The sequence below is a fragment of the Trachinotus anak genome, unplaced genomic scaffold (genome assembly GCF_046630095.1).
Source record: "Trachinotus anak isolate AG129_WGS33_773 ecotype Australia unplaced genomic scaffold, CSIRO_AGI_Tana_v1 ptg000012l, whole genome shotgun sequence".
NCBI classification, from domain to species: Eukaryota; Metazoa; Chordata; class Actinopteri; order Carangiformes; family Carangidae; genus Trachinotus; species Trachinotus anak.
The window spans coordinates 22,579,258-22,607,246 of record NW_027273863.1 but is presented as its reverse complement, the minus strand read 5'-3'; the positions used below and the strand labels follow the sequence as shown (position 1 = coordinate 22,607,246).

Genomic DNA, 27,989 nt, shown 5'->3' with positions numbered 1-27,989 from the left:
CATTATAACCAATAACCTGTTCTGATGTTGTGGCTGATTGGTGTATAATGAGCCATTAATCCTCAATGCATATTAAGTACAATTTATCGATCTGGCAAAGGCTAAGCTGTCTAATAATTGAAGTGTTCATGACTCTCTGCTGAATACTTGGTTTCCCTTCATCTTCTTCTAATGTTACCTTGATCTTTATTCCTTTTATACCTTCAGAAAATGCCCCTGCGCTCGGTTATGAATGTGGTCAGGGATCTATTTGTAGCTCTGGGGAGTAATGAGAAGACCTTGTAGCGCTGCCTGTCTTTCATTATTATTTCAGTATGACACAGCCCGATGTCGTGCGCAGACAAGAAGAGAGATTGAAAAGTAAAACTGGAAGCTGCCATCAGTGGAGGGTGAAGGCGAGCCACTGGCCTCCCATCCTCCTCAAAACCTCCATGTTTCATTTTCGTTTCTCAGGGCTGCTGCTTACAAACACAGAGGAAGTACTCTCATTTCATTTGTCCCATTTTTACCATTGAGTTACTGTTAATTATGGAAACAGCTGACACAAGATTACTGATAAAAATTATTTTATTGAGTGGAATGACATTTTCCATATGCAAAAAGACAAGAAAACAGATTAACACCAGTGCCGACACAACCAATTAGTTGAGGAACAGAAAATTAATCAGCAGGGAAACATGATTAATTGCTATAAGGTACTGTATGATATTTTGAGAAATGCTCCTTCTGGCCAAGAGTTAGATGTTCACATTGATGCTAGCATCATGTCTGTACAGTAAATATGTGGCTGGAGTCAATAGCCAGTTAGATTAGTATAAAGAGTGGAAACGGGGAAAAACAGCTAGCCTCACTCTGTCCAAGAGTAGCTAAAATGATCCACCAGCACCTTTGAATCTCACTAATTAACACATCACTCAAACTGAGGTGTAGAAACAACATTTAGGGGTTATGTGCCAGAAAATGGCCAACTGTCATTTTTACATGTAGGTTTTTGCTTTTTACAAAGCTAACTAGCTCCATTTACATTTTTACTGCACAGACATCAAAGAAGCATCTAGTTTTCATCAAACTCTCGGAAAGAAACTGTATTTCTGTATTCCTTTAAGTTATTTATCTTGAAAAAATGTTGAATATTTCTCTGGTTTCGCCTTTAGAAATGTTAGGATTTGATGCTATTTATTCTATTTCTGTTTTGTATCACTGTAAATGGAATACTTTTGGGTTAGGAATTCAATTTGAACCTTATCGCCTTGGTCTCTGGGTACTTGTGATGGGCATTTCTTTACTGTTTTCTGACATTTTATAGACCAAATGATTAACAGAGAATGAAAACAGTAGTAAGGAGTAATTGCGGCCCTAAATAACATACTGTGATTCAGTACAGAGTTAATGAGGCAGGAACTTTGCTTATCACTTTGTTAATAAACACAATTGCACACAGCCATTCGCAGATGAGTCAGCATCTCTGGAAGCCTCACACATATATTGGTCTCTGCGACAGGACAAAGTCGGCAGCTCTCAGAACCAGGCGACGTACAGTAGCGCCACTCCTGCAGCTGCTGAAGTGTGAAGAGCAATCAAGTCCTCGTCTCCGCAGCGGAAAGATGATGTGAATCATGTTCTCATGGACCGAGCACCTACGTATCAGACCCACAGCATCTGTCCTCTCATTACTCACATTAGAGATGAGGGCAAAACCAACAGGGACTTAGAACCAGGATGTATCGTCAAGATAATCACAGGTCTCATCACTTTCTTACACCTGATTCTTATTCATGGAGACGGAGCAGAGGGGAGGAAAAAGTGAGGCGCTCAGAGAGGGGCAGTGTACATGTAGCATGTACTCCATCAAGTGATGGCAGAGTGCACATAAAATACAATCAAGAGAATAGAGAGTGACAATGCATCCACTCATCAGTTTAACAAAAATAGAAAAAACCCAGTGTTCTTCCAAACGGTGTAATTCTCTTGCGAGGTGATTCAGGCTCACACAAGCGGCAGCAGATGAATATAGTAGGATGGATGCAGCTGCTGCATCCCTGCTCTCGATCTTAATCTCCCACTTGTCTTGTGTGACATGGCTGTGTATTTACATGGAAATCCAGCTTGTAGCTATATAAATTGCACTATTAACTGGTGACAGGAGCCGACCAGGCCTTATGATAAACACGTATCATAAGGGGGCCAGAGGAGGTGCACACGCATGAGATAAAACCTCAGTGAGTGTTACTTGTTTTTCAGCCAGGAAGTGCTCAGTTTAACTGTGGTGACCCTTTAGTGGGCTTACGATGCACATATCTGACGCGCAGTGTAAATGAAAGTCTGTGACTCCTTTGAAGGAGTTTGAGCCTTGATGCGTGACACAGGAGTCTAAAAGAATCGCACCAAAACTGACCTCAATCTTTGAAAACCACAGAAGAATATGACGTCTGAACAGATCATAATTTCAAATAGCCAAATTTAAACCAGGCTGTTATTACTGTTCGGCACAGACTTTCTCCAGCATTACATTCTTAGATTATGGGCATTGTAATGGTATTTTTCTTTCAACGAGCTGTAAGCCTTCATCCAACAGAGGCTTTGTGGAGAGCCCAACTTGTATCCCATGTGATTCCCTTTGGTAAATATATGCATACACGCTCACACACACACACACACGTGCACAAAGACAGGGAGGATCAACAGTAAGACACTGCATGCATTGAGAGTGGATTGTGTGATGCCTTTGCTTTCTCATACCACCTCACTTTACAAGGATTTCCAGAAAAGGATGAACAACTTTGAACTGGTTCAGTACAGTAAACAAAACACACTGCTGGAGTTGCAGTGGTGGAGCTGGAGAAACGTCCCTAACAAATGTCCAGCAGGATCAACGTCTGTGGTAACTAGTTTTCATGCCTACTTCATGTTGTAACCTTCCCGTTGAGGGTCCATTACCCCATCCTCAGTCCTTCCGACATGAATCTCTACAGCATTTTCTTCAGCCCAACACCGGTCACGTCTTCTGGGTAACCGGAGGTGCCACTGTAAGCGTTCCCTCCAGCGTCCGGTTGGCCGGGAGAGGCGGGGGGCTCCAATCTGGCTGGTAGAAGTGGATGTCAAACGTCCGTGCCCATTTGGCGAAGACCCGCTTCTCTGTGATGAAGCGGTGGTGGCTGCCCCGCCGCCCACGCTCATGGGAAATGTACATGGCACACTCGTCCGGACCACGAGGCTCGTAGTAGTGGTAGGGGACGGAGTGATGCTGAGGCTCCCTGCAGGAGTGGAGAGGGACAGACGAGAAAGAGTGAGACTTGTCAAGTTAAGTCTAACATTATGTATGTATTTGTAAGAGAGTGTGTTTGTTTATGAGTCATTTACTTTGGCAAATGAAGTTTTATTGTCTGTGTGTCACAGATGGTTAAAAGTGACTTTTCATAGTATTAATAATATTATCTATTGCAGCCAAACCCATAATCATCATGAATGGAGCAGATCATGGCACACCGAGTGCCTGCTATATAGAAATTCCAGGAGAGATGACCATGCCGCTGCATCTCTAGACTTCCCCAGCATGCATTCTGCCCAGTCTGCAATACTGTGATTTACCCCAGTCATCAAGGATCAGCAGGTAACTGAACATTGAATGATGTGCATTTTCAGAGCACTGGTAATGTATTGGCCAGACTGTCAAAAAGGGATAAAAGGCTCTGAGGGAAAGACACTTAAATTCATAGTTTCTGGAAATAGGAATGTAATGAAATGGATAAAAACAAGTATTAATGTAATAAATGGACTGCTGTGCCTCGGCAACATTACTGACAAAGTTGTGACATGCAGATTTAATTATAGCAGATACAGTAAAAAGGTATTATTCAGATTGTACTAAAATACTAAATCCATTCATCCATCTCTTTGCTTTCCATGAGATTAAATATGTGTTTATACCTTCTTTTTTTTTTTTAAACTAATAGATTGTGAAGACTTCACATCATGTGCTGAGCTGATCCGGATTGTAGCCCTCACACATCGAAGGGATTTAGATCCAAAAGTCTCATGTCATTGGATTTTGTCTCTGCTGAGTATTAGTATGAGCTGAGTATAAGTATTGTGTCCAGTTTATCAGATTTATTCCAGAGCATCACATGACACACAAACTACAATGTGCATTTTAATAGATATTGAGAACCTTAATGTGAGCGTCCTGAACTTCACTTTAAACTATCGGCAGAATAGGAAAGGGGACATGACATGGCCAAAAAAATGTGGATGCGTGTATTGGGACATTGTCATGTTGAGAAAGATGGGGGCCCTCATACAGGGGTGTCCCACACTTTTGCCCATATATGGTTGTTAAATTGGAAAAGACAGCACTAATGGTTCTGAAGGCATAATTCATTTTCCTTAATGCAGTAACTCCTTGGTTTTTCATTTGAATTAATTTCATGGTGATAAAACCAGACCTCTTGTATTTCAGAATATTTAGGTCCACCAATTTTGTTTATTTTAATTCAGTTAATCGTCCTTCCTTCCTAGACCAGCAGATAACACTGTTCACACACTGTTCTCTGATCCATCTGTCATGTAATATCTCAGATGCTACTGTAATATTAATGAGGCTTTTCATTCTCTGCATTTCAGCATATTTAACTGAATCAGTTATGCATCTTTATATACAGCACAGCCAGCCCAAATATCTCAGGACTTAGATTGTATGCATTTCAGAGTGCATTAAATTTTAAATATTTTCTTTTAGCAGGAACAAATTAATCTCAAGAGAATAATATTGCATGTTTGCTTCTCACAAAATGCTTCAACAGCAAGTGAATAAATGAGAGCATGAAGCCCTGCAAAAGGGGATATTTTTGGACAAGTGGTGGTCTCTCATTTGCAGACACTAGAGAAGCCGGTCCTGGTTGTTTATTCTTCTCTCCAGAGACATCAAATCATGTTTTGTTGAGGTTTTGGGAACAGTGAGTGTCTACAGCAGCTCATGCGGGAGAATATTCCTTTTGTTTCTTTGTTTGTCCAAATGTCACGGACAAGAGATTTGAGGTACTTTTGGTAAAACTTTCGGTCGATGACATTGCTCGGTGGTCTAAGGTTTATACCAAACAATGTCATGAAAAAACCGAGGGCAGGGATAGTTTCTTGTCATCCTCCAGTCTCTCTGCACGTATTCACAGTGAAATAAAAAAAGGCAAAAATGTCACAAAAATAAGCTTCAGCCAGAGAAAATGTGCACCTCGACTCTGCTCCAAAATGTTCAAAACTGCAGAATTGAGGCTCAGTAAATGTTTGGTGTTCTGTATAAGAACCCTGCTTTAATCATGCCAGTCATTTTTCAAGTATGTTTTCTTTAAAAGAAAGAAAAGGATGGTACTTTTTTTTTTTTTTTTTTTTTTTTAAATGCTAGCAACAGCAACATTGAGAAGCAGCATGAACAGTTGTATTCCTCTGAGGCTAAGAGAGCAAAAAGGAAGTGAGTAAAATAAACTGAAAATTTAAAATCCAGATATCTCTGATACTATAACCCTTGATGCATCACCATAAAGCATATTTGACATGACGTTAGAGAGAGAGAGAGATGGGTTTTTGAATTCTCAGTTGGATCACATCCAGTAAAATCTACAGACTTGACTCGTTATGAGAGCTAAAAGGATTACTAAGTATCAGCTTAAGCCAGCAACTGCTGGGAGGAATGAACTGGCTTTCCCTCCTCATTATCATCAAGATTGAATTTGTGCCAAAACCCAAAATAAAAAAATTATTTGAATCAATGAGAGCTAAGTACGAGGATAAAACAAAGACTCAACATTTTACAGTTTGTTCTTTTTATTGAGAAATCTAATAAGATTTGTTCCTTGTCCAATAAAATCCCCCAATTTAAGTGTTGACTGAGGTGCTGGAGACGCGACCTGTAATTCAAACCATTAAACTCCGCTAATGAGGCGGGAGGAGTCGGTTGCTAGGAGCAAGACAGAGGCAGAACCGGTTATGTATCCCGTGGTTCTTTGCATTTCTGTGACACGGGACCATGTAGCATCGTGGTCATGGTGGTTCTCTCATTAAAAAAAGCTAATTCTCAGCGTTGCCAAGTGACATGGAAAGTGTGGATTCTTCAAGTGTACGCTGCACAGTGAATATAGAGGGGAAATAATTCTCTACATGGCTTTGCTCAGAGATGAGCACCTACAAAAATTATGTATATACACTGTATATGTATATGTGTGTAAAACTATTTCAAATACTCTTGTCACTGTGGCAGCCAAGCCATCAGTCTGACCTGTCTTCTGCATTTTGGTATTGTGTTGTATTATATGTTTACTTTATTCCAGACAGAAAGGTCCATATCAGTTACAAAATAAAAATAAAAAAGTAGATAATAAGATAAACAACGGAAATGATCATAATACATACAGACATCTGTTCCAGTGATTCCAGTGAAGACAAGAGGAGTACCTTGTGTCACTTTTTGTACGTTCACTTAAGGAAATTATGATTTCATTCCTTGAATCAGTTAATTGAACCATATATGTAAACACAAAATTTCTTATTACAGCATAAAAAGTGGGGACATTTATCACAAACGTACAACTACCACTTGTCCATCTTGGGAGCTTAAGCAGGATTCTGAACGTCATTAAATGCCACCCGAAGCCTTTTCATTTCTGCTTTACTGTAACTCCACCACAACTGAGCTGTATCGAGTGGAGTACAGTAGGCTCTAAAAAGGGTGATCTTAACATCGTCTGTGCACATATGAAATTTCCGTGCCAGCATATTGGCTTGTACACATCGTCATCATCACTTAAGTCCTCCCTGATGATATGACCCAAATATCTTACTTTGTCTACTACATTTAGCTCTTGATCTACCATATAAAATTTAGGAAACTTGTGCCTCAAATCCTCTTTGGTTTTAACAATCATAGCAGCACTCTTTTTAGGGTTAAACTGGATGTCAAACTGCAAACCATATTGTGAACATACTCGGAGCAGTTGCTGTAAGCCAACACTGTAGGGGGAATAACAACCAAGTCATCATCATACATCAGCTCATTGATAAGTATATCTATATATCTATCATATCATATATATATATATATATATATATATTATTATTATTGTTATTATTATTATTCCATATTCAGTGGTGTCGTAGCAAAATGCTTAATGCTACTGTGGCTGGGATGCACTTTTTTAAAGTTTAAAGAATTGAACAAGTGCACATGGATGTACTGTAATACATTTATGGTTACAGATTCCAGCCTTCCATTGTGTTGTGTGTATTTGCAGTGCGTTTGTTGTCAAATTGTAGAAGATATTTTCTGAAATTGTTTGTGTTTTGTCTATTTGCATGTGTTATCTCTCAGGGCCTCTGTGTACTGTGTACATTTGCAATTAATTTGATCATTATTTAAAGTTTCCTTTTAGCTGCTTCTAATAATCTTGACATGTAGAGAAGCTGAAATTTGGTTGCCATCACTACCCACTGAAAACCATGTATCTCTGAATTTGCTGCAAATACATTTTGTAAAGATTATTTTTTTAGGATCAAATCCTCCTTCAGGGGTTGATAAAAAAACTGCTTAGGCTAAAAACACTCATTTTAATTAACTCACAACTGCATTGTCAAAGCTTAGTGGGCCACTCCACCAGTTTAACACATTAATGACATGTGAAACAGTAAAGCAGTGGAATACGCCTTCAAAAACAAGATGGTTATTTCATGAAAAGTTGTCAAGGCCAATGTACTAATGTGCTCAATAATTAATGCTTCTCCAAAATTTAGCAGGCACTTGCTGCAAAAAAAGGGTTTAGCCAAACCAAATGTAGGGAAATAAAGTGCAAGGTGATCAACAGCTTTTCACTTTTTAATAAGTGTTGATGTGGTTAAGGGTGACACTTCGTGTTAGCTGTTGCACTGAAACCCAAAACAACAGGAACAGAAAGATACTGTGTGCATGGAGTGCACTGACCTGAGAGAAAGAGCTATCACAGAGTCTGCTTCATGTCAGAGAAAGTTGGCCTCTTAACATCGAAACAGAATCCGCATCAGAGTGGATGTGTTGTCCTGACCAGAAACACTTTTAGGCCCTGTTCAGTGATCCATCACAAGTCCATCACAAGTGGTCAGCTGTAAGTACGTCTGTTCACACTTGGCTTTAAGTCCACAGTGACCACTTGTGATTGGTTCTCAGTGATTCAATGCAATGCTCACAGCTCTATAATGAAATAGGTTTTAGTAAAATATTTTTGGTTAATTATAAAACTGTGGGGGGGGACTAATTAGACTGTGGCCATAGACTGTATATGAAATGGACGTAGACTCTGGATCTGAAAAGTGACCATCAGGGGCCTCAGTCGCTAGTTTCAAGTCTTCTTCATTATGTTATGTGACAACATTATGTTCATTTTTTAAATTATGGTCTTATTTAGAGGAAATGAGGGGTACGCATTAGGCCGGGGCTACTGTGTGATTGACAGCCTGAACCACACACAGCGACCTGCCTGACAATCCGGATTGAGTACAGAGCAGATCAGATCCACCTCTCACCCCTCCTCAGCTCCACCTTTCTGTCCAAATATGGTTTCTTCTGGTTTTCAAAAATGAAGATGGTGGCAGCCAAATTGCAAAAGACAGTTCACAAACCAGTGGGAGACATCTCAGTGGGTTGCCACTTGACTGTGGACTCGTTTTTATGTTCACACTGCTAAAAGAATGTGGCCACATGTGGCCCGGACCACCTCCGAATGTGGTCTGAGTGATCGGATCTCTAATGTGTCCTCAATGCGACTTAGGTGTGTTCACACCTGAACTTTGAGCTGTCCACTTGTGACTGGATCACCCCAGATGGATGTTAATGCCAGGTCTGAACAAGGCCTTAGAAACCATTTTGAAAGAGGAATCGCTGAAGTGAGAGTCCTGCCATTGGGCTGCACATGTGGTAATTTCTCTCGTTTAAGTGTGTTCCACTTAATTGGCTGGATCCTCTCAAGTGTTCATCTCTATATTGAATAATCCAAACTGTATCGTAACAAAAAGGGTAACAAAAAAGTGTAGCAAAGAAATGCAGCCGTCTTTTGCCTGAATTTCAGGAGAGAAAACTTGTTTGTCCTTTACAGCCCACAGTAGCTGATAATCCATTGTGTGTCAGTCAGTTGTGTTTTTACTGATAGCACTTCTGTGGCATGGGCACTGAATGAAAAGTGAAAAACATGCTGCAGGGACATTGTTCACAGCAACAAAATCCAATAAAACCAAACCAAATCGGTGGAGGCAACAGGAGACAAAGGGAGATGCTTGACTGACACTAGCTTAAGTAGAGCAGCAGGGAATTAGCCCAGGTGAGCTGAATCTCTCTGATGGCCTGACTCCATCCTCCAGGCTCTTGTAAAAAGACACAATGGAGGGAAATCTGTCTACTGATAAAAAAAAAAAAGCTGTTTTCTTCTAATAACCTTGTATGTAGTGTTGTCAGTAATACCCAATACGATATCTGCAGGATAAAGCCATATTTCACCACTTTTGCCTTGTTAACACACTCTGGCTGACTGTACGCTGATGTTTGTGGTGGCCAGAGAAAGGAACCAGGGTGAGACCTCTGCTTATTCTCCCTCTCACGCATCACATGAGCATGGAAATGAAAATCAGTGTGAAATTTCAACATCTAATCGAATGCCTTAATCTAGATGTTCTACTGACTTGTTTACTGACTTATTTAAGCATTCCAAAACCATCTCCAGCCACTCTGACATTTTATTTATCAGCTGCCTGAATATATTTACAGTTTTAATCTTTCTTATCAGGCGGCTGTACTCTGCCTCTATGAATTTGTATACACTTGAGGCGGCCGCATATATGGCTCTGCTTTAAAAAACTCCTGATGGAACCTGCTGATGAGCTCATGATGATGTTTTACATTCAGCTCCGCTGTCTCACCTGCAGAAGTCAGGGGCAACCATGCCGTAGACATTGATCCTATCGCACAGCTCCAAGGCGATGGTCATAGTGAACCAGCCGGTGCTCAGCCAGGAGTTTGATATCCTCCTGCAGAGGAGAGGAGGAGGTGGAGGAGGAGAGATTGAGAAAAAAAAAAAAACAGTTAGATGGATTTCATATGTGGGAGACCACAAGGATGGAAACAGCTCCATATTTGATTTTTTTTTTTTTTAATGTGATTAACGAGGGTAGATAATCAGAAAATCTCATGTTGGTGTATTATGGCAGAATATAGATTTATCTAAATCCAGAGGTCGATTTCCCTGACTGTGAGATCATTCAAGTTCCCACACAGCTTCATTAAAATACAGATCCATCCAACATATCGACTGATACAAATGAACCACGTCAAATAATCAAACCCTTAATCAGAAAGTAGCCCTGCCTCAACTGCTGAGCTTTCAGGCAAGTTTTTTAAGGATTAGCTGGGGATGAGCGCTAATTATATTTTTTTAAGATATGTTGTTTTTTGAGGAAACATGAAATGTGTTTACATTGCATGAGAAAAATCTCTAAATCTAAATGCCCATCAGAGTGGTCCATCTCATAGGGTTCCTGTCAGATGAAAAAACCCTCTAGTCTGACTACCATGCATTTTTTAAGAATTCCTTGTTGGTTTTCAGCAGATTTAATGGGCTCCAGAGTCATGAAACTTGCACATTTTATAAAGGGCCATGAAAAGCATCAGTTTAAAGTGAAAACTACTTTAATCAAAATGAAACAAAATTAACTAAAACTTCTTCTGAGGATTTTTTCACAGCAAAATGCCGACGTCTGTTGAGAGTTAACTGAAATCTGTGGTGATGAGAACAGTCTGACATATTCTCAACACAGCATGAAATGGTGATAAGATTAGCTTCTTTTGTTCAGATTGGAGTATATAAAGTAACCTTTGGGGGAATTCTTTTTTTTAATTAAGTACCTTACATTTTTGACATGCCAACATGATTTTAGGATTAGCATTAGCATTTAGCTCAAAGCACCGCTGTGCCTAACAACCTCAAGAGCTGCAAGCAAAGGCTGCAGACTCTTTTTCTTGTTTTCACAATGCAGCAGTGACAGAAAATGTCATGATGCTGATCTCTGAGCTTGTTGGCCTGTAGCCACAGCTATAATCACTGCCAAGTACTGTCAAGCAGGGGGTTTAGCTGCTGTGGTCCAAAGCATTTTTGGAACAATCAATAGTCATCAAATCAATTTATGAATTAGTTTCAGTGAAAAAAAAAAAAAAAAAATAAAGCATCAAAAGTGCTCTTATGTTCACGGACACAGGGTGAAAATATTCAAATAAGAGCTGATGTAACAGGTTTACAATGAAAGATTCAGCAGGGGTGGATTTGAACCCTTCAGGCACAGCTGTGCATCTCTTTCTGCTCCCGCTGCAGCACAGCTCAACCTCAGCCTGACTGGGATTGTGACTGGTGACCAGTAGATGTATTCATGCATCAGTCATCAGGCCCCACACCATGGCTCCTTTGGAAATATTAAATAGGATGTTGATATTCTATCCTGCAACCTTTATTATGATTGTTCCAACGGGGTCATTTTCTAAGCACCATTGTCATGCTGCAATTTGCCCACGCCAAGTTGCTAACAACATGGAAAGACTTAAAAAAGGGAAAAAAAATAACAGTGAAAGAGGGAAATAAAATCAATTCTACTTAAAGCACAGCAATTACATTAAATTAAATTCCTTATTTAATAATTAAAGATGTAGTAGTGCCACTGGCAGTGCTTCGAGACCAGTAAATTGCTGCCACATTCATTTACAGTGACAAGAAAAAGTGCGTGAACCCTTTGAAATGACCTGGTTTTCTGCATTAATTGGTCATAAAATATCTGATCTTCCTCACAAGTCACAAGCGTAGACAAACACAATGTGCTTCGGCTAATAACACACAAACAATTATAATTTAGCACCATTCTTCCTCCAGAATTACTGCAGCTCAGATATTTTCTCAGGAATATATCTGCGCCTCTCTTCACATCATTCAATAGAATCTCAGGGTTAAAGTGATAGTTGGGCTTATTTGACTTGGGGTTGTGTGAGGTGCTTATCTATAGTCAGTGTATGTTACCCGAGGGCGTAGCTTTGATATAAACATTGATAGGGCCACAACAAAACAAACAGCACTTTTCAATGCCGTCAACCGAATGGTTTATTAACATTTGATCTGTATTTACTTGTATTTACATAAAACAATATAAATGAACAGATCAAAGATTAAAAGTCAATTTTACCACCATTAGTATTAATTTTCTAATGGTGGTGTTGGGAAGCCAGCAGGTTTTCATTTGAAATCACTGTGGCTACTGGATAGTGAGTTCACCTATTACTTACACTCTCTGTAGTTAGTCCAATATTTGTACATAATAACATGAGCCTCCAGTTAGTCCCTGCCCTTTCAGCCAATCAAATGCTAGCATGCCTAAATCTGTTGTCTTGGAGACGTAGCCTCTGGGAGAGCACATTGAAATGATGTGATGGCTTCACTCCAGAAAGTGGAAACAGGTTCGTTCAAATATATGTCGTCCATATGCAAACCTACACCCTTGGTATTATTGCCCTTTCCTCTGAAACAGCAGTATGCAAACTGTTGAAAAACTGTAATGCTACGCAAAAGAGTGACAACAGCGTGCTCTCTGTTACTCTGCAGATCAGCTGTTTGAATCGGTGCATAGGAATACGGTGGTTCAACAGCTGAAAAAATGTAGTTTTAAAGTTTCCCTCCCTGATCTCAAGCTGTCCAGGCCCAGAGGCAGCAAAGCAGCTCCAAACCATGATGCCCCCACTTCACCTTCTTTTCATGTTAGTATGCAGTGCTCTTTGTACAGCCCCCTTTTCTTCCCAAGCTATTCAACCTTAGTTTCATCTGTCCACAAAACATTTTCCCAGTAGTCTTGTGGAGTGTCAGGGTGCTATCTGACAAACTTCAGTCATGTATGTGATGTTTTGTGGAGAGAAGAAGCTTCCTCTGGAATGTCCTGCCATGGACACCATGCCCCACGCAGCAATGCATCATAATCTATATATGGTTGTCTGAACAGAGATGGTAACCAGCTCCAATGATACCTTTAAACCCTTAGCTGTTCCTCTGGGCTTCTTTTTTTTTTTTTTTTACCTTGTTGATTATTCTGCGTTGTGCCTTTTAAGTCATCTTAGCTGGACGCCCAGACAGTTTGTCTGACTGTGGACTGATGAATATCTAAACTCTTTGAATTACTCTGTAACTCTTTCATTTTTATGCAAAACAATTCCTCCTAGATCCCAGGTCTTCTGAGATCTGTCTTTCACATCAGCAGATGTTTCTTGTGAACAGCAAACTCAAAATGTTTCTTTAAATCATAGTAGCTTCAACCCAAACCTCCAATCTCGTTTCATTGACTGGACTCCAGATTTATTAACTCCTGACTCCAGTTAGGTTTTGTTCATGTCATTAGCTGAGGGGCTCACATACATTTTTCCAACGTACACTGTGAATATTTTCATGATGTATTCAGTATGGACAAGAACAACACAATAATTTGTGTGCTGTCAGTTAAAAGTAAAAATTTGACCTACATATTTTATTTTATTGACAGAAGCCCTGTTGAATTTTGCAGAAAATGGGCTGGAGCAGAAAACAAAATCTCAGACTGTCAGACTCCTTTTACTTTGTCAGAGGGCAGAAGAAATGAAGGGTGATGGGGAGAAAATGATTTTTTAGAGAGGAAAATATTATGTTCTTTTTCCTTATGGGTTGGCAAATAGAACTATTGGCATTTTATTCTGAACATACTGGATGACCAATTCTGTACTGTCTTCAATTTATTGTTGAAAGCTGGAGACTTGAGACTTGATAAAATGTTAAGCGATTAATAGAGGCAGTAGGCTGCATTCTCCGGGATTCATCTATACCAAATTTCATGACAAGCCATCCAGTAGTTGTTGAGATACTTGAGTCTGAAGCGATGGACTGATCGACTGAGGCACGCTGCCTGCATGGCTAATAAATAATTTTTCATTTCAATTAGACTTCAAACACTTCAAATAAGACTTTAAATGTGTGAAAGTTAGTAATTTACTCAATAATCATATTTTTTTGGGTGATTTTTCCAGGACATGTCAACATATATATATTTTAAATGATCTGTCTCTCGCCCTGCTGTTTTCAGAAAGCTTGTTACTGCCTCTTGTCTGCTCCCCCACACACACTAAAATCCACAGTGGCTGAGGTTTTAACTCTGCTAGTTAGAGAAACAAAGCCCAGGCCTGATGAGAAAAGACTTGACAAGAATAACCAGGCAGACACCTTGACACCCTGCTCTGCTCTGGCTGATGAGGGTGACACATTTGGAGTGGAAGGTTTACACAGTTGTTTGAAAAGGCGTTCAGACTCTCTTTATTTTATTCTCTCACAGAGAACAGTGCGGGGGGATACACGTCAGGCAAAAAACCTTGAAATAAAAGGCCTGTTTAGCATTTGTATTTTGAACATTTCCCCTGTTTTGGGGATGGTGGAATAGAAACGCATCCTCCTGTAGGGAGGTGAGGAAATATTACCAGATTGTTGAAGGGAGATCATGGGGGGCGTTATATACAAGACCCCTGAGTGTAATTAAAATATACTCTGCTGTTATGGGCTGGCAAGGCTTTGTGTCCACACCTCTGTGTATTTTTAGCCATGCTGGTGCTGTGCTGCCGTGTTGGTCTGTCTAACCCTTTGATCAAAAGTGAATTCTCTGGAAAAACCAGGGAGAGATAGTCATGAAATTTGCTGCAACATTTGTTACGGCCCTCCCTTAAAGAGTTGTGACAGAACTTGCTAACATACATTCCCTTTACCTGTTACAGACACGTAATACTTTACTTCATAATGTGCAGTAAATCAATATTTCAGTCACTTATTATTTATAGTATATATACTGTAATTATTCTTTTTTACATCTATTACATCTATACATCTAAAACAAAAATGGGGGATTGTTAGGACAAAGTCGTATATATATATATATATATATATATATATATATATATATATATATATATATATATATACACACACACACACACACACACACACACACACACACACACACACACACACACACACACACACAGGTGCTGATCATATAATTAGAATATCATGAAAAAGTTTATTTATTTATTTCAGTAATTCCATTAAAAAAGTGAAACTTGTATAATGTATACATTCATTCCACACAGACTGATATATTTCAATTGTTTATTTCTTTTAATTTTGATGATTATAACTGACAACTAATGAAAACCACAAATTCAGTATCTCAGAAAATTTGAATATTGTGAAAAGGTTCAATATTGAAGACACCTGGTGCCACACTCTGATCAGCTAATTCACTCAAGACACCTGCAAAGGCCTTTAAATGGTCTCTCAGTCTAGTTCTGTAGCTACACAATCATGGGGAAGACTGCTGACTTGACAGTTGTCCAAAAGACGACCATTGACATCTTGCACAAGGAGGGCAAGACACAAAAGGTCATTGCTAAAGAGGCTGGCTGTTCACAGGGCTCTGTGTCCAAGCACATTAATAGAGAGGTTTATGGAGACTTTATGGAGATGCAGATTTCATTTTCCAACAGGACTTGGCTCCTGCACACAGTGCCAAAGCTACCAGTACCTGGTTTAAGGACCATGGTATCCCTGTTCTTAATTGGCCAGCAAACTCGCCTGACCTTAACCCCATAGAAAATCTATGGGTATTGTGAAGAGGAAGATGCGAAATGCCAGACCCAACAATGCAGAAGAGCTGAAGGCCACTATCAGAGCAACCTGGGCTCTCATAACACCTGAGCAGTGCCACAGACTGATCGACTCCATGCCACGCCGCATTGCTGCAGTAATTCAGGCAAAAGGAGCCCCAACCAAGTATTGAGTGCTGTAAATGCTCGTACTTTTCATGTTCATACTTTTCAGTTGGCTAACATTTCTAAAAATCCTTTTTTTGTACTGGTCTTAAGTAAAATTCTAATTTTCTGAGATACTGAATTTGTGGTTTTCATTAGTTGTCAGTTATAATCATCAAAATTAAAAGAAATAAACATTTGAAATATATCAGTCTGTGTGTAATGAATGAATATAATATACAAGTTTCACTTTTTGAATGTAATTACTGTGTGTGTGTGTGTGTGTGTGTGTGTGTGTGTGTGTATTAAATATCAAATAGGGAGTGAGCCTTAATTTTGTTTTCTTTCAGGAATTAAGCAAACAACAACTCTACTGCTCCATCCCTCTGTTATTCCTCCTCAATCTGACCTTTGACGCAACAACATTGTGTTCGCTGGTGAAATGTGTGTACAAATGGTCCGTTCCTGCTGTTTTCCTGTGTTTCCAAACCTCTTGCATCATTCGCTCTGCGCTGGTTGAGTGACAGCTTGATGAATAGTGACAATGCACTTTTGTGCAACTTTCATCTCTATTAGAGTCTGTTCACGCAACAAACAACAGTGTCAGTCCAAAGTGATGCTATCGTAGCTGAAGCACAGATTTCTCATTTTCTTTTAAGACAGGGGCCAGGTTGTCTGGAACATATTGATTTGTTGCGATATGCAAACACAGCCACTGGGCTTTAATATGACAACAGCCCTGTGAGTCAACCACACACACACACACACACAAACGCACACCCTCTGCAAATTAGAAAACTTTCAAAGTTCAAAGCACGACATTTTGTCATCAAGCACTCTGCGTGGATGCGTGGAGGTCTTAGTCAGGATGCATGCAGCTAATCTCACTTAAGAAGTCTTCCTCATTTCCTTGTTTATGAACATGCTGATGAATAATGTGGTGTGAAATGTCAAGCTCTGCTTCAATGGCTGTCTTTTAAAAGAACTAGAAGAAAGCTGTGAGTAGGAAGACAGATTTATCCCTGTGAATGGGAACAGTGCTGGTTCCTCCTGTTTGCACAGTTTGGTTCTGTGACACTAAGCAAAAGAACCTGAGTAGTTTGATTGTGCGTTGATCCTTGAGCCTTAAAATCTTATTTCGATTAAAAAACTGAGATTGTTTTCAAATGTTGCTTGAATTTCATAAAAAGGTGACTGATTTTAAAACAACAGCACTTCCCACAAGAACACAACTCAATCATGTTGGTTGCTCCTGCGGGCAGAGAGAGATAAAGGCATGTTAACATAAAGAAACATATACAGTAGCTCTAATTAGAAAAACAGGAGCTGATGAGAGGGTTTGTGTTGTTGCATTGTTGTTATTTCTAAAGCGCAGGTGTGTTGTCATTGAGCTTATTGTAACAACTGTTATGTAACTGCTGAGAAACAAAGGTCACATGACGGTGTGATTAGGTGTAATTAGTTCGAGCTGAAACACCTGTTGAATATCATTATCAGTGTAATCTTTTCAGCACATGTCCCTGCTGCATATTAATGTAAAAAATTTTAATTTTTTTGTTGTGGATTATTATTTCATACGAGTTATTTATTTATTTATTTATTTGCCTCCTGCACTCGAAACACCAGTAGGCAGACACAGTGTCAAGTTTATACTGGACCTGAGTGGCTCCAGTGATCAGAGGTTGTTATAGAGGTGTTTATTTTGTTGTTTTCAATCGATTATTAATTTAAGGCCCTTCATTTTTTTCTAAGGCCGTCTGTATCTGCTTTATTATACTTTCAGTCTGATCACAGCTCCTGTTCTTTTTGCATCAGATTTTTTTTTTTTGTTATGATCCTCAGGGGTGAAAATGGCAAGAATAAAGCTTCCTTTACCCTTGTTTGTAATCTCTTTTCATGCATATTTTTTCTACCAGAGTCTTATTATATGTTCTCTCTGATGTTTCTTCCCCACCAGCAGCAGACTTTCTCTCCTGCTTCAGTTTGGTTTTCACTCTGTTTACAGTTTGTCTAATTTTCCAACCTCTTCCTCCGTCTTGACATCGTTGGAGGCTACTTGTGCATTTCATCCCATTAGTCGCTACTGGAGATAGATTTATTATGTCAACTTAGAATTTTTTAGATGGTATAAAATGTAGAGAAGAAGTTGGTTAAATCCTTGTGTCTGATTTGATAGGCTGCTTTTCATCTGTCACTGTTCTTCTACAAAGTCCTCCAACCTGAACAACCATAAAGGTCGTTTAAACCCCATAGGAGCTAATAATAAACATGGCATTACCACCTATGTTGCATAATATCATGGCTTGGTTAGATTAAGGCACAACATTTAGGAAAAGATGGTGTCATAGTTACAATAATGACAACGTGGTAATCTTTGTTGAACGGTCATTGATAATAGAAATAAAGATTCTCCACTCAGTTTTTTTTAATGCACAAACAGGAAATGCTCCTTAAAACAAGCGGACATTTACACACTTTATAATTGTTGGACTCCTCCCTGACTCTCCTGTTAGCTTTGTTGCACCTGACTCGATGGGACAAATCACACCTTAATATTTCATTTATATTGGTTTTCAAAATCTGGTGACATCTTGTATTTTCCTGCACAGGTTTGCTCAACATCAACCTGAGCAAACCTGAGTTATCAGCCGGGATAACTGAAAACATGTGTGGGGGTGTGCATGACCATACACATACACTTTGTTGTAAGTTGGAATGAACTTGTTGGTAAATGAAAAGAAAAGGAACTTTTTTCATTCCTAATCTGGCTCTCTACATTATTCCTGAGCCTACTTCTTGGAGCCTTGATTAATACAGGTTCAGGTATTGGTGACATGTAGTCCCAGTGGTCTAAGAGGAGATCTGGTTTTAATCACTCCAGATCCATTTCAGTAAGGCTCCTGTTTTGGCCAATAGTTCTTCTCCTGCAGCTTTTGCACAGTTCATCTGCTGAGTCTTCTCTTTTCCCAGCTTTGACCATTTCTTACCACAGAATATTTTTTCCAGGACTGCCCAGGCATGAGCTTGCATCTTTTCCACCACAGGTAGATTTGCTGTTAAAGGGATCAACCTTATAATCTTCTGTTAAGTGAGTGATGTCTAACCACCTGACCTGTAAGCCACACATTTGATTCCAGCAAACTATACCACAGCAGCACACCACAGAAGAGCAGTTAGTGATGATAATAAAGCATTACAGAAACATAAAACACTGAATATATAAAAAAAAAAAAAAAAAAAAAAGTTGTTCCAAAGGCTAATTTGCCTTTAATCACCGGTTGAGGCTCATTCCGGCTTTGCAATTTAACACAGAGGATGCAGTGGGATACCGTTTTTCCATTGCTTCTCTGCCGGTGTGATTATAATGGGTGGATATTGCATCATCCCACACCATCTTAATTACCTTTACTGAAATGGCATAACCCATAATTACAATTACAGGCTTGCAGGGTTGCTGATCGCACAGCTGATTACCCAGAAACTCTTCTATTAATGCTTCTCTCCCACAGGATCCAAACCCTCAATGACAATGGGACTCATTTTATAAATTAAGTAAAATATTGTTATTTCATAACAGTACAGCGATTTTTGCACACTGATAGCTTCCTTTAAACTTTTCTCAAATATTAAAAAGATACAGAACTAATACATTCAAGGAACTAATATATTATTTTCTCCACCCACACTCCCCACAGCAGAAATGACCTAAAATAAGCCTCACAGATGCTAAAGCCTGATGCTACAAAGGATGAGAAACAGTCAATAAGAACAGTGACAGAAGCTGCTTGCTCACTGTAAACATTTACCATGACTGTAGGCTCAGATTCTGAGGGATGAATGTCTGAGCTAGTCACCAAATCCTCTACTCTGCAATTTCCCCCTTGACATCTATCTTAAGCTGCAGTCAGATTCAATCTCCACTGACACCCGATACAAAGGCTTAGACAAAGAGCGGCAGAGACAAACAGTGTGTGTGTGTGTGTGTGTGTGTGTGTGTGTGTGTGTGTGTGTGTGTGTGTGTGTGTGTGTGTGTGTGTATGGTGGTGTTTTCATTAAGCATTGATAGCCACAGGACTGAGAAATCAGCTCGGACTCATTCAATTTGAGTCCTTTAACACTGTTCAGCTTGAGAGAAGGTGCAGACACAGGAGCTCGGAGCAGTGTTTACTAAGTCATCTGCTCTTCACAGGCAGGCAGACGAGACTCTTTCCTTTTTTTGTTACCTTACTATTTTATGTTGAACTTGAACATTAACCTTGAGAGCTTCCTTCTTGCAAGAAACAAACAAAAGTCACGTCACACTCACATTTTCACGACAGCCGAGGTTTAACTACTGATGTCTTTCAAGCTTGATTTTCAAAGGCAACACAGAATGTGAGTGCAAGGGCGAGATTTCCGACAGTCAACTCTCATGTCGTTAATTTTGGAGGCTTCCAAAAACCGAACTGACAACACATGTGCACAGGAGTGAAACATATCCATGTATTTGTTGATGTAGATACGGTGTAATGAAGAAAAGGCATCAGGAACAATTTGGAGCATTTAAAGAAAGCACCTGACGCCTCCCACCCCCACCTCAGAGTCGATGCATCAGTGTTCACTCTGGGTTGACTCTGAAAATCCTGGCTCAGTCCTGGACCACAGCGTAGTAATGCCACTGTCACTCATGAGTGCAGCTATAGCCTAGATAGCAAAATGAAACTCCTGGCCCAACATATGCCTGTATCCTCGGCCTGACTCTGGCCCATATACTTCCACATCTGGGCAGATATTAACTGACTGAAGATTTTCTGTGTCTGTGCCAGAATTGGTCCAGATATGGAAGTAGTATCTTACATTCATGCTGTATATCGGCCAGATTCGGGCTGTGGCACTGAGTGTATACTGGACCAGAGGAAAACAAGCATGTGGCCCAAGAACGGGCCCGATTCATTTTGCTATGTGGGAGATTATATACTTGTCTGCTGTGGCTTTTTTCTGTTATGGGATTACTCTTTTAGTCATTAAAATGCACAAAAAATAGTGAAAAACACCAAATTACAATTTCCCTGAGCCTGAGGTGACATTGTGAAATTGCATATTTTGTCAGTCTAAAATCCAGAGATACCTCAGAAACCTCAATCAGACTTCAGGCACTTTCGTTGCGACAGATGCAGTGACACCCTCACCTGTCCTTGCCGGTCTCCTTCTTGAAGAGCTCGTCAAACTGCAGCATCTTCTGCCAGGAGATGATGTAGACTTTGAGTTTGGGCAGCACCTGGTTCATCAGCCTCAGGTTGTTGTATACCAGGCCCTTCCCGTCACGCCTCATGTAGCTGCTGGGGCCCCAGAAGATGAACACCGTGTCCTGGCTGGCATTGAGCAGCTCGTGGCGGCTCCGCAGGACTCTCTGCATGCTGGAGTGAGCAATGACGCGGAGGGAGGTGCGGCGGCCGACGTCCCGGGCGTAACCCCTGGCGGTGGGGGCGTCATTCATGCGGATGACGCACTCGGCCCGGTCGATCTCTTCACCCCGACCGCCTCCGATGAGGTGACCCGAGCTGGTCACCAGGGCGCAGGTCTGGCAGTGCATCTTCAGAGGCTGATTGATGGAGACAGGAGAGGAAAAACAGCAGTGAAGTAAACTGAGAAAAAAATGTCCTTCTTCTTACAGATCTCTAATGCATCCAAATATTTGGCCTCCTCCTCCTTGTGGAGGCACCGGCAGCTCTGCCAGCAGAATTTTTATGCTAGTTTTGCACCATATTTATAATAAAATCTACAAACTTTCTTTCAGAAGTCAAAATGCTCTGAAAGTCCTGCTTTATACAGAATATGCGAAGCAGACAGAAATGCACACCTAAGGGAACTTTGGTAAAAAAAGCTTCACTCTGTGTTTGAGGCAGAAAATGCGTTGTTGACAAATAGGGAGCGACGGAGCCGCCTGGGTATGTGTAACTTGTCATATTGCTTTGCGATAGGTAGAAACCCCCGGGGTGTTACAAAGGCTTCACCTTAAATCTTTCTCCCACTTACACACAACAGAGGAGTGTTTGCCTTCCTCCAAAACCACCATTGTGATGCATTGAATTCATGCGGAATTCTTATTAAATATGAACCTTTAAAGTATTTATCATAAAATACACTGAGCAGTTCATTAGGAAAACCATTTTAACACTGGGTAGCTCCTCCCTTTGCTCTCAAGCAGCCTCATTTCTTCATTTCTGCAGATTTGTCAGCTGCACACTCTTTATAAAGGGATACAAATGGTCAGAGAAACACTCAGACAGACAGACTGTGGCATTCAAACCATGAATTGGTATTAAGGGGTCCAAAGTTTGCCAAGTGACATGGAGACATGGTCTTCTGCTGTTGTCTAAAGGTTCAACATGTGTTTCTATCTGTCTGAGTTACTGTAGCCTCTCTGTCAGCTCCAACCAGTCTCACCATTCTTCAGTCTGCACCACTTTGGCAGCAATGTGAATAAACTCTGGAGACCAGTGTGTGTGAAAATCCCAGGAGATCAGCAGTTACAGAAAAACTCAGTCAACAATCATGTCATGGTCAAAGTCAGTGAATCACACATTTTTCTCCAGTCTGATGTTTGAAGTGAACATTAACTGTGGCTCCTGACCTGATTTCATGCACTGCACTGCTGCCACATGATTGGCTGACTGCATAACTGCATAAACAGGCAGGTGTGCAGGTTTCTATAGGGTACTCTGTGAGTGTGTTTTTGTAGGAAATTCATGAACAATACCACTGATGATAACACAGTGATGAATCAATGTGAATCATGTGACTGTTTTCTTAACCTATAGAAAAAAAACTTGTTATCATACTATTCAATTCAATTCAGTTTTGTTTGTATTGCGCCAAATCATAATATACATTATCTCAAGACACTTTACAGGGTCAGGTCGAGACCTCCAACAGAACCGGGCTCAGGGTGAGCTGCCCCGACCATTGGGTCAGGTTTAAGAGGAGAAAGACTGAAAAGAAATCATCAATGCACCAAGTCAAATATAAAAGTTAAAAACAGAATGAGCGAATCACTGCCACGGCCACAAAGACAAATGACAAAAAGTGCAAAGAAGCCAAAAATCTTCACATCTTTGAATATTTGCATGTTTTATTTTTATTTTCCATGAAAGCAAATTGAATATCTTTGAGTTTCAGACTGTTGTTTGGACAAAACAAACTAACTATCTGAATATGTCAAATTGGACATTTTATAGACCAAATCAATTAGACGTGAAAATAGAAAAAGGATCATGATTGAATCAAGAATTTCAGCACATGTGTCCTTGGCCTCTTCCACCAAATGCAACATTACCACTGTTTGAGGCGACATTGGAGGTCTCCCATTTCTGCACATATGCTGCAGTATATTAAGTGTGTGGCCTCTTTTTCTTTGTAGCATGCTCAGTTGAGGCTGTGCATGCTCATAAATCATTAACACACACCTATTTGTGTATGCTTAGCTTACCTTTATGTTAGTGTATGTGTGTGTGTGTGTGTGTGTGTGTGCGCGTGTGATTTTTCTTGCTTCCACATAGACGCCTGCACTGAAAATCAATGACTTGCATACCAGGAGTGGAGAGCCCACTAATGTGCCCTGAAATATCTCCCGAGAAGAAATATGGTGGTTATTTACATTCTTACAGCCATAACACATTTACATTTTTGTGGCATTAACAAGAACAAATGATGCCTGGATGAGTGTGTGTGTGTGTGTGTGTGTGTGTGTGTGTGTGTGTGTGTGTGTGTGTGTGTGTGTGTGTGTGTGTGTGTGTGTGTGTGTGTGTGTGTGGGAGGGAGATGTGTCATTATCATCCTCATCTGCTGACTTTGACTTAGTGGCAGATTACCAAGCAGAACTGGCTCATCTGGTTAACGAGACTTCAAGGATAAGGAAGAAAGAGAGATGGATGAAGAAGAGGAGGGGAAGAAAAGGAGACAGAGACAAGAAAAGGGGAGGATTGAATGAGAAGTGATAAAAACAAGAGGGGGAAAAAAAAGATGGTGAAAGAGATATGGAGCCAGTGAGAGCCACACCGGTGCCAAAGTGTTTGATGAAATGTTGAGCTAATGAGGTCCTGGCGGTCTACAGCATCACCACCAGCAGCAGCAGCAGCATCCATCCTTTCCTTCCATCTCCCCCTGCCCTTCCCTCTCCCACCTGGCAGGACCTTGACAGCCAATCTGGCTATAGAGCTACGGCACCAGTGGAGCAGGTCAGAAATCCCATTTTCACCCAGGGGCTTTTAAGTGGCTGCGCAGACCCTATTCTCTCTTCCCCTGTCTCACGGAGAATTTAAGTGGGCCTTGCTTGGCCAGAATTGGCCTCTTCAGGGAGCGCGGTCAGGCTATTACCGAGAAATCGGCTGGATGGTCTGGACGAGGCTCTCCATTTCAGCCGGAATTACGTGACCCAGCCAATATGGTGGATTGGTCTGAGGCAATGGAGTCGGGGTAAACTGTAGTGTACCTCAGAACTGGCTGTTTCCTGACTCCAAAAAACTGAAAATTTATCCTCGACAAAACCACTGAGCAGGGTTTTACTGATGCTCAATGATTCATGCACTAAATGGTTCATAATTCAAGACACATCTATCATTTATGTATTTGAAATTACTGCCTTTGTTCTTCCAAAAAAATATCTTTGATCATAATTAAAAAAGATTCACCACATCTAAACTGTGAGTGTTAAGTTTGTTTTTTTCTGTTTATTTATTTATTTTTAGGTGTATTCTATTAGTGTCTGGTTATAACACCTGATCAAAGCTTTGATCAGCAATTCAACCCCAGCGATTTCTCAAACTAAATAATATATTGTGAGAACTGTTTGGCTTTTTGTCTTACTGGAGGTGTAAAAATAGATATAAGACAGAAGAAAAATGACAGTTTTCAGGAAACACTCTGCAGGGGTGTGTGTCCAACCATTATCTATACCCCTTATCCGTACAGAGTCGCGGGGGAGGGGGAGGGGGGCTGCAGCCAATCCCAGCAAATATTGGGCGAGGGTGGGGTACACTTTGGACAGATCTATCACTGGGCTAAGAGTGTGTGTGTATACATTTATGTATAAAGTATTTTGTTATGATGATGGTATTGTTTACTAGAAAGGCCTGCTGTTTAAGATGACTCCGCACTGAGATAAGAAGAGAATAAATCTATATTTATTGATCTGGAGCTCAGCTGATCAGACAAGGATTTCCATAAGTTTTGGATTGTGTCTCAAGCATAAAACAGCTGCTCTGTTGTTTCTACATTCATGTGGCTCTGCCTTGGTAAAACTACAATGGTATGTCATTTTAAATGTTGCTGCAATGAGGAACTGTGGGATAGCATTGTCTCCTCTCCTTTCGTAAAGGAAGGTCCAGTGTATCCTATGCTAAAGGAGATAAGATAGGACGCAGCGAAGCTCCTTTCCTTATCGTTTAGAGACTTCGACCAGCTCTTATTGTGGCTCCCACTTAGACACTTCCAGGTCATTCCACTCAGTTAGGAACCTTCCTGAGGAAAGAAAACACTTTCTAACTGCAGCAAGAGACTTGGGATCAATCCCAGTGTCCACCATCACAGGTTAAGTGTTAACCCTAACCCTTAAATACACAAGGGAGGCTGGGATGATTGGACACAGGTGGAACACATCAGGGCGGGGCCCTAGGCTCAGAAGCAGGAAACGAGGCAAAGACAAACACGGGGAATAAAACAAACAGTAGGCACAAAGTAAGTATTTTCAAAATAAAAGGAAATTAAGTACAAACATAAAGTCCATAGAAAGTTATTTCAGAGGAAGAAAAATTATAACAGTCCAAACAAATCAGCAAAATGGAGGCAGATAATTTTTCTGTCAACCAATGGATTAATTTACTAATTGTAAACCTCGATAAATGTACCTTTTTTACAGTCAAATTAAATGTTTTTAAGTTGTTGCTAAACAGTTCCATCACTGCAGCACTCCAATGATCTGGGCTTTATGGCAGACAAAACAATCGAGTCTCTGAGCTCTGCAGACAGTTCCTTCCTTCTCATGGCTTGGTTTGCTCTGACATCAGCTGTCAGCAGTGAGATTGTATGTAGACATGTGTGTCTGTCCAAATCATGTCCAATCAGCTGTAATGACCACAGGTTGACTCCAATCAAGGTGCAGAAACATCTCAAAGATGATCAAGAGAAATGGGAGGAACCTGAGATGAATTTTAAGTGTTGTAGCAAAGAGTCTGAATATTGATGTCAGTTTTTCCTTTTCAATAAATTTGCAAACATTTCTAAAATTCAGTTTTCACTTTGTCATTATGGAGTATTGTGTGTAGATTGATGAGTGGAAAAAAAAAGATTTTAGCATAAAGCTGCAACATAACAAAATGTGAAAAACTGCAGGTGTCTGAACACTTTCTGAACGCACTGTCGAGCCATTTAAAATTAGCTCACAGAACAAAATCATTTCTCATTTCACAGTGAGATTCTCAGCCTAAGAGGGATGAGGCGTAACCTTGTCCCACTTGTGGAGCACACCAGGAGCCTGTCCTGGATTCATAAAGCCCATCCATCCATCCACAGTGGCCTAGTAAAAGTACAAACACTCCAACATGCAGACAGACAACAGCCTCTCACATCTCGGCTCCGCCTGCCGGAGCGACAGCCTGGGCAGTGCAGGCCGCCCTCCTCTGTTTCCTCATTCTGTCGGCATCTGAACCCTCCTATGCTTCCAGTGAGCCTGTCCTTCACCGTGCTGTATGAACCATCACTGCCTGCCCGCCGCTCACCCTGCCTGACTTCCTGACCCGAGGAAAACACGCCTGTCAGAGCAGCGGGGATTAACCTTGAGAGATGGTGGAAGGGATGAAAGGGAGAGGGAGCTCGGTCCCGGACCACCTGGGGAGGCAGTATCCTTGAGAGCGGCGGGGGGAGATGGGGTGGGTGGGTGTTTGGTGAACAAAGAGAGATGTTGTGTATAAGCATGTTCGGCATATGTGTGTTCACCATTCAAAGTGTTTTTTTTAGGCTGTCTCAGACGTCAGGTGTGAGTCAAAAGGCTGGCTTTATTGAGTGGTACTTGGAGACCGTGTACAAGAGCGAGTAATTAAACAACAGAGAGGACGCAAAGCCATAGAGGATTCATATAATCACAATATGAATCACATCATTATTACTAGGTGAACGTAAATGGGAAGGATTGTGCAGTTTGGCTTGCCTGATTGGCTTCGTGGTCAGCACTCAGAGCTCTTCGCTGCCCGTAGTTAACACAGGCAATAATTGGTGGTTAAAACTCACATGAGTCTTAAGGGGGTGTGAAATCAGCTTTAATTTCTTACCCGAACCCCCCTCCCCACCCCCCCACCCCTTCCCTTCTTTTCCCCAACCAGCAAGGTCCCTTGAGGAAAGACATGCTTTCACTGCAGTGAACCATTACGCTCGACGTATGCCATACCCCCTCCGAGCGGAGACATAGCATTTGAGTGTTGTTATTGATTTTGTGTGGGCGAATGCGGTGGGAAGAGGGATAGAGAGAGGGCTTAGTGAGGATGCCGGGTCTTCAAAGATGCGAAATGGAGGATATGGCCGGTAAATGTGAGCGTTGAGAGGCGGCAATCATCCAGCCCAGCAGGATGCTGTCTGGCTGTCTAGTATCACCCAGAGATACCACAACAGAACAGAGCGTGTTCAGCCTCCTCCAGGCTGACCTTTAGTCTTGTCAAAGACACCTTTGTTTTCTATAGCTTCCTCTGAGATAAGATTTCTATCCACAGTCAGAAATTAACAGGGGCTTGAGGCAAAACTGCTCATGAAAGGTCTTTAAAAAAACAAAAGGAGGAGAAATTCTGACCCAAACATACACATATAAGTTTCTTTCATGGTATGTCGCCCTGCTCATATGTTACTGACAATGTTGGGAATGCAGCTTTTATCTTCTGTGGCCCATTGATTGATTGTTAGGTCATACTTTCTAGTGTCATATGGGTGAGAAAACAAAGCAGGTTTTCACTGGGAAAACATCAAATACACAGCCTGTAGCTGTACAAACTGTTAGCACCACAGCATCAATTGTAGAAACAAGACTAAAGCCAGATTTATACTTGAAGCACAGGGCGTAGGTTTTGATTTTCCAGTTTTGATAGCACCATCATCACATCATTATTGTTTGTGGTCC

General features: G+C 40.8%; 1 protein-coding gene across 1 annotated transcript in view; it reads right to left on the bottom strand.

The window, feature by feature from the left end:
* Nucleotides 1-549: 549 nt before the first annotated feature.
* The window catches only part of st6galnac5a (ST6 (alpha-N-acetyl-neuraminyl-2,3-beta-galactosyl-1,3)-N-acetylgalactosaminide alpha-2,6-sialyltransferase 5a), a 49,266-nt gene continuing 21,826 nt past the window's right edge, over nt 550-27,989 (bottom strand). Inside the window, exons 3-5 of the mRNA XM_071491458.1 lie at nt 21,019-21,431; nt 9,925-10,032; nt 550-3,254 (exon numbers count right to left, since the gene is read on the bottom strand). Of these exons, the coding sequence (XP_071347559.1) occupies nt 2,996-3,254; nt 9,925-10,032; nt 21,019-21,431 (780 nt within the window). The 3' untranslated portion in view covers nt 550-2,995. The remainder of the gene's footprint in view (nt 3,255-9,924; nt 10,033-21,018; nt 21,432-27,989) is intronic.